At 36.5% G+C, this 7,204-nt stretch overlaps 1 protein-coding gene across 5 annotated transcripts in view; it reads left to right on the top strand.

Annotated features, from left to right (window-relative positions):
* Positions 1 to 7,204, top strand: part of LOC106952426 (astrotactin-1) — a 223,679-nt gene that overhangs the window by 121,476 nt on the left and 94,999 nt on the right. For all 5 annotated transcript variants that reach the window (XM_015040520.1, XM_015040524.1, XM_015040523.1 and 2 more), the window contains one exon: positions 1,599 to 1,736. In XM_015040520.1, the coding sequence (XP_014896006.1) occupies positions 1,599 to 1,736 (138 nt within the window). The remainder of the gene's footprint in view (positions 1 to 1,598; positions 1,737 to 7,204) is intronic.

Here is a 7,204-nt window from a genome sequence, read left to right on the forward strand (position 1 = left end):
TTATTCATCAGGGCTAATACAGCATTTCATGTTAATCAGCTCGCAATGTGTAACTTAAGCTTTAAAATACTGTGTTACGTCTGCTATGAATGGAAAGGTTGATGAAACAGTTGATACACAAATAAAAAATGATTCGATGTTTTTGTTCCAGGCATCTGTTTTTTTACAGATTCATTGTTGTTTTGGTGCCTCGGGGGGGAAACTCTGAGTGGCCCCGTTTTGCCAGGGTTCCACATTTAGTATTAAACAAACTGTTCCCTCTGTTAAGGGACCATTTTACGCAGCAAATTATGATTTTGCTTAAAGGCAAATTAAATAACTCCGAATCTACTTAAGTTTGTGACATGAAATGATTCATGAAATTAGGAGATTCATCTTTATAAAGCTGATTTTTTTTTTTTTCATGCAACATGTTGTTTTTGTTTCCACAAAGAATGAATTATGGTGGCTTTTAAAATTTACATAGAATATCCCCGTGTGTATGTCATCCATTTGTAATGTGTAGGAATGATTTTTTGTAGAAACAAAGCAAAAACTTTAAACCTTAAGTGGTTGGTTACTTGGATGCCTGTAAGGTGGCAGTGATTACAGTTGAAGAGCCAAAAACTCATGAAGGAAATCTGCCAATATTTTTTAAACTTCCATTTTTTTTTTTTTTTTTTTTGTGGAGAAATTCTGTTTTACTTTTGCACAAAAAAGCCACATTCACCCATTCACACTCAGTTTAATATGCAATATCCACAAGAAAGTGACACAAAAAGTACAAGTAATCAATTTTCTATTTTTCTTGCCATTAGTTTGGAAGCTATGTGTTTGAATTTTTTTTCCCCAGAAATGTCATCATCCTGTAGATGAAAATGTATCCATGCCTTCTTTGCAAATATTTGATGTTTTTCTTTGTTTTGAAACCTAAAAATAGAAACACAATTTTAGCACTTTCAAAAATGACAACAAATCTCCTATAGCAGATTATCGAGTTTTCTCTGAACAGGTCATGCAACATTTGACACGTGACATGGAGAGTCAAAGGAGTCTGTCAACTCTGCTCTCGCCAGGTTTTGGTCGGTTGGTTTTGTGACAGCAATTTGCCACTTTTTGTGGGCGTTTCCCCACAAAGAGAAGAAAGGGTTAATTGAACTATCGGTGTGAAGTTGTGAATTGCTATGCATGGAGGATTTTGTGGAGCTCAGCGTAGCTGCCCTTTCCATTTGCATTTTGTTAAGAGAAGTGTGCCGTGTTCAATGTAAAGGAGGGAAAGCTTTGATTGTGTTTCGGGTGCAGGAAAGTAACAAAGATTATTCGTGGGCATCAAGGATTCATCACCTGCTCTTTTATGAGACTGTAGGGGTTTGACTGTGTGAGACCAGCAGACCAATCTTATGACAAGACTATTTGTATTATCCAAGCAAAAAGGAGCAGATTATAAAAAAAAGTGTTTTATTTAGCAAGACTGAGAGCAAGAAAAGGCGTCTCTTCAGATTATAAAGCTTGCAGACTCACCAGGTACACATGCATAAGCAACATTTTATTTCACTTTGCCTTCATGTCATTCTTTTCTCTTTTGAAAAGCCCACTTCTGTGACTGTGTCTTCTTCTAGATTTACATACACCCTGGGAGAAGGAATGTGGCTTCCTCTGAGCAAAAGCTTCGTCATCCCTCCCGCTGAGCTCGCCATCAACCCGTCAGCCAAATGCAAGACAGACATGACAGTAATGGAGGATGCGGTAGACGTAAGGTGAGAGACATTTAAAGATGCCACTTTTCTTAAGTGTAGCTTTAGGAACGGAGACAAAAGAAGCTTCAACGGGAGGAACCAGGGTTTCATTAAGTGTCTCATGATCTTATTGCTAATTACAGTCCAGCAAAAAGTTTGTTGTCATCACCACACTCAAATGTAACAAAGACATTTGCTGGCTTTAAATGATGACATATATTATCATACTTTTATGTCATCCTGCATAAAGTAAAGTAAATGTCAACTCTGACAGCTACCCTTTTCAGGAGACTTGCGCTGCTCTGTATTCTAACTTCATCTGCACTTGTTTTATTATTATTATTATTATTATTAATATTATTATTATTAACTATTGTTTCTGTGAGTTTTAATCATCGCAATGTTGTTGATGAACAGGTCTTAGTGGTCATGATTCACAGGGTAATAAAAATCTGAGTTCAAACACAAAATCAATTATGGAGAAGCAGCAGGGGAGAGAAAAAAAAAAGGAAAATAAAACTAAGAACTGGCTGGTGATTTGAAGCCAGAAGCAGTGTTTCGATTGTTAAATGGTTCATAACTCCGAAGACAATCCGCTCTGCATGCAACGACTGCGTCTGTGTCTAGACTGCAAAGAGAGCAGTAACTGAGCCAAAACAAAGCTGCAGTGTTAAATTGGACCCGGCCGACATCAGCGAAGCAGCAAAATTATTTAGCCACTTTGCTTTTCTACCAGTGGGTGGTTAAGTTGGCACAAGAAATTTTCATATCAGGACACCAATGCCACCAGAGCTCTTAATCAGATTCTGTAAGTTTAGGCTTGAGTCGATAACATTTTCTCTGTTTTTGCAAACATTTTTGCTCCTCTCCACTTCTGTGTTATCGTCCTAGTGCTGGGGGTAAATAGCAGAATGTGTAGATGTTTGAAAACTAGATTTTAAATAAAAACAGAATACATAATGACTTTTTTTATATCCCGGTTTATAGTGTGAGACATAGAGTTGACATACTGTACATATCAATTATATCAGCCATATTAGGTTTCATTGGAAAAATGAATGTATTTGCCGTGCAGATAATTGACACAGTGTGCACTCTAAAGGAAAGTTGGACCAAATATAGAACTATGTAGCATAGACTTCATTTCTTAACTATGGATGTGGGAAGGTTTAACCCACTCAGTGTTCATAATAACCCTCATATCTACTGTGGGAGTAACTAGGCCCCTTTTTTTTTTTTTTTACATTGGTCCACACAGAATTAATGGACAAGTCATAACTCCAGTAAGCATATGCAAATATAGTCTAGTAATACATTTGGTAATGCATCATTAACTTGCGTTGCTTATTACTTGAGCAGAATCCGATTCTGTGCACTGGACTGCAGGTTTGCGTTGCCACTTCAATAAAACAGACCAAATTTTTTATCATACAACTACTCTGAAGTATTTTGTCAATGTTTTTCAAGTTTAAGATGTAAAAAAAGAATCACCTCCATAAAGGTTGATTGTACTGTGGATTTTCAAATTTCCACACCTACACCTGCATCTTGTTATAGGCGCCTTTTCAAGTTGCGCTCTGACTATATGGGTTTTTAAAACCATCAACAGGCAACACTTTGGCTGGATATTTGACAACACTTCTCGGTAAAATTAGCACAATTACTTTTAAATAACCCAACTCTCCATTCAGACCCAGCTTTTATACATTGTTTACAAAATCCAACAGGCTTGAGTTTAGCTTCCTGTGCAAATCAATTCCAGAAGATAAATATTAACATTCTTTATCAATCCTCAAACGAGTTTCGATCATTTTTGGGATCTTCATCCATTCAAACTCCCAATTTCCAATATTCAACAATCTGAATGCCACCCTCGGATGAAAAAAAAAAAATGCTAGAGATGTTTATGAACAACTCAACATAGCTGCTGCACATTTGTCACCTGACTGAGCATGATTTGTCTCCCGTTCCACATCACATAAAGGCTACATTTAATTGAAAGTTGGAGACTGGAACGACCATCTGGGTGAAGTAAACTCAACCAGCTTGAGATAATTTTGGCTTCGTGCCATTGATACATCATTATTATTTAGTTTCCCTGTGTAATTCTTCGGTCCTTCCATCTGTATTCATCTTGTAATTCTAATGATTAATATAATCTGATTTCTTCATCTCATATTTTTCCTGATTTAAATTGTGAATGTTTTGACTGACATATTGTGGATGGTACATTTAAAACTATGTGATAATGCTGGATGCTCTGTAGATATTTCAACAGCGAGCTGGACCGTTGGCAGGCAAATTAAAAGAGAAAAATATGAACTGTCCTTTTTTCTTTTTTTTAAACCGAGTAGTTACAATATGAACCGCTCTATTAAAAAGGAAGAGCTGAACATTACTGGGGAAAAGGGCACAGCTTTATTTAAATAAATATGTCACTCACCGAGTCTGAATTATTTTCAAACACAATGATTTTTCTTTATATGGTCTTGGAGTCATTGAACTTGTCTCATTAAGCTGAACCCAGTGACTTTGTGGCAATTCATAAAGTTGCGTCTTCAAAGTGCTGCACAGTGAAACGTAAACAAGAAATGGCTTCATTATACGGAGAGAGTACACATGTGGGCCTGTTGATGGGCATACATCACCAGCGTGATGCAAACGATTCCTGAGATATGTGCATCGACATTTCATCTGCATACTCCAGCTGTGTGTGTGTTACTAATTCAAACTGATGTCCGAACCAGAGATGGTTAGGAGGAAGCCACAGCTCAAGATATGAAATGAAGGAGTTTGTATTTGCAGTTTGAAACTATCAGAAGTCAAACATAACAGTGATATGAGGGCGAGGACACCCATGACTGATGTGATGTGGAGTAGCTGCTTCCACCACATACGGGTATTAAAGCTGCTGAATTAAACACAGAGACGTCAAATATCTATGCTTTGGTTATGTTCTGAATTATGCTTGATCGTTTATCTGGTGACCTTTGTAGCCCCCCCGTTTCATTTTATAAACACAGTTTCAGATAAAATTTGACTAGCACTTTCTCTCATCCATACACTTCACACACAATCACCAACTCCTGTTTGCAAAGGATTATGTGAATCAACTGCTTTCGACTGAGTCGTGTCATTTTACTTCCAAAACAGTCTGATTTATTCCAGCCATTCAGTCATCCATCCATCTTATCTGGCACTTATCTGAGATCGCTTTCCCAAGGCAACTGGCCCAAAAACAAGACACGCCTATTCAAACATGTATCAGCGTTGATATCTGATTCTGATATCAGCCAGTTCCAACATCTCCGTTAAAAACTAAAATATAAGAAAATATGTTAAAATAGTCATTGGTTTGATTTTTTTCGACATGTCACGCAACATGTGTGAAAAAGCAGTTGCTGTAAAATAATCGTACATTTATTAAAAGAAAGAAAAATGCATGCAGGATGGACTTTTCAAACTAGAAATGCGTGTAAAAGTTGCAAAACATTGACCCTTGAGGAGCAGAATTGAAAAATTCTTCTTTTGAAAAATATTTATATCTATAGCAGGCGACCCACATTCATTTTCCTGCAGTCTTAATCTGGTTCATGAATTATTAAATATTTAACAAATATTTTCTAAGTTTTCTAAGTAAAGCAAATAGAGCTATGTGGTTAAAAAGTGATGATGTGTGCAAAGCTTGGCAGCTGGTAATAACCTCACATAGGTGAACTCTCGCTACAAATAGGAGGAAAAACAGCATGTAGTTTAATGCCCCAGATGTAAGAAGGTTTATCACAAGAAAATGTCCAAGATTTCAGATTTTTCCCCCCTAATTTTTAGCCCTTTATGCCACCAGTAGGCTCTCACAGAAAGACAACTTGTGAAGCCCTCATCTAGATAACAGTGTAAATGTGAACAAAACGCAGATCATCTTCTAACAATTTCAAACAGTGCAACCCAGCATTGGCTCACTGCTGCTGCTCTGTCGGCAGTCTGTGTCTAACCAGACTTAAGAGGTGCTACAATTGGGGGGGAAAAAAACAATCTTACAGCTTTTTCATTGAAACATATGGTGCAGCTTTTCCAATATTTCACCTTAGTCCATTACTTCCAGATTTGACTCCCCCCCCCTTTTTAAACAAGACCTAATAAATTCCTGTGACCGTCAGGATAAAACATGGCTTTCAATTCTATCGAGACAGTTTAACCTTTAACCTTTTGTAGTCTTATTCTGCCCATTTAATATTATGATTACTGTTGTTAATATATTTTTTTACACCTGTCTTCACTGTGGGGAAGTCTGAATAAGTAAATTGTGGATATAAAGTACTTAAAGAGAAATATGATTTTTACAATGTACAGAGAGAATGAGGTTGGTGTACGATATACATCAATGGTTGTTGATTCATGTTTTGTTATGTACGATCTCTGTTCATTTTGCTTAAATTTATGTTGGACACTTTCTATATGTAACCATATCATCTTTACACAATTTTGTATTTCATTTCTGTATGGCAGTGTGTTTATATCAAACACATAAATGATTTACAGTTCAACTAAATTCACAATGTGGGAAGCTTAAAAAGTATATAAATATGCACTTTTATCATATTTCATCACACCTACAAATATTTTTTTAGTGTCTAAACATTCCTTTTGTGAATATTTATGATGTCAAGATTTTTAAGCTCTCTGTTGGGAAATTGCAGTGAGGATGCGTTGTGTTTACAGGCTTTCATCTGGTTTTTTTTGTTTTGTTTTTTTGTTGTTTTTTTTAACATGCTATTTTCATTTGGCAGCTTTCTACAAGTCGCTGTGTAAATAGCTCATCTCCTTCTGATCTGTGATCTAATGAATGCTCTCCTCAGCTCTCCCTCAGGGGCTTCACAAAAACACTGTTAACACCTTCTTGAAACATGCTGATTCACTGTTCTTCTGAGCCGCGTTCCCATGCGTTTGATTGTCATTTGTAACTTTGTTGCATCCTGGCAGAGAGATAAGTGACAACAAACGCTGATCTTTTTTCCATTGATTAGCTGGTGTCACAGGAGTTCAACCAATTTGGGAAAAGGGGGGAAAAAAAAAAAAAAAAGTATCTGGTGTTCTTTACACTTTTTTGATGATGTTGTATTAGCTTGAAACTATTTTTTTTTTAATACAGCTTCTGTAAAATAACTTTAGCACCTCCCACTATCAAAACATCATCAATTTAAAGAAAAATTACATTTGGACTTTTGAAGCAGAACTTGTCTGTGGTGTAATACTTAAAGAAATGGTTGTTTTGTGGTTTATTTTTTGTACTGTTCAATATTCTGATTCTTATTTTATGAGATATTGTTAAATTATTTCAACTCTGTGGCTAAATTACACAAGGGGAGACGTACCATGAAAAATATCTACCCCCTACATACTTGTTTCTCGATTTTTTGCTTATTTGTCACCGTTAAATGTTTTAGATCAGGGGTCCCCAAACTACGGCCCGCGGGCCGGATCCGGCCCGC

This window comes from Poecilia latipinna, unplaced genomic scaffold (assembly GCF_001443285.1).
Source record: "Poecilia latipinna isolate Pla-1442-1.1 unplaced genomic scaffold, P_latipinna-1.0 Scaffold513, whole genome shotgun sequence".
In the NCBI taxonomy this organism is placed as follows: Eukaryota; Metazoa; Chordata; class Actinopteri; order Cyprinodontiformes; family Poeciliidae; genus Poecilia; species Poecilia latipinna.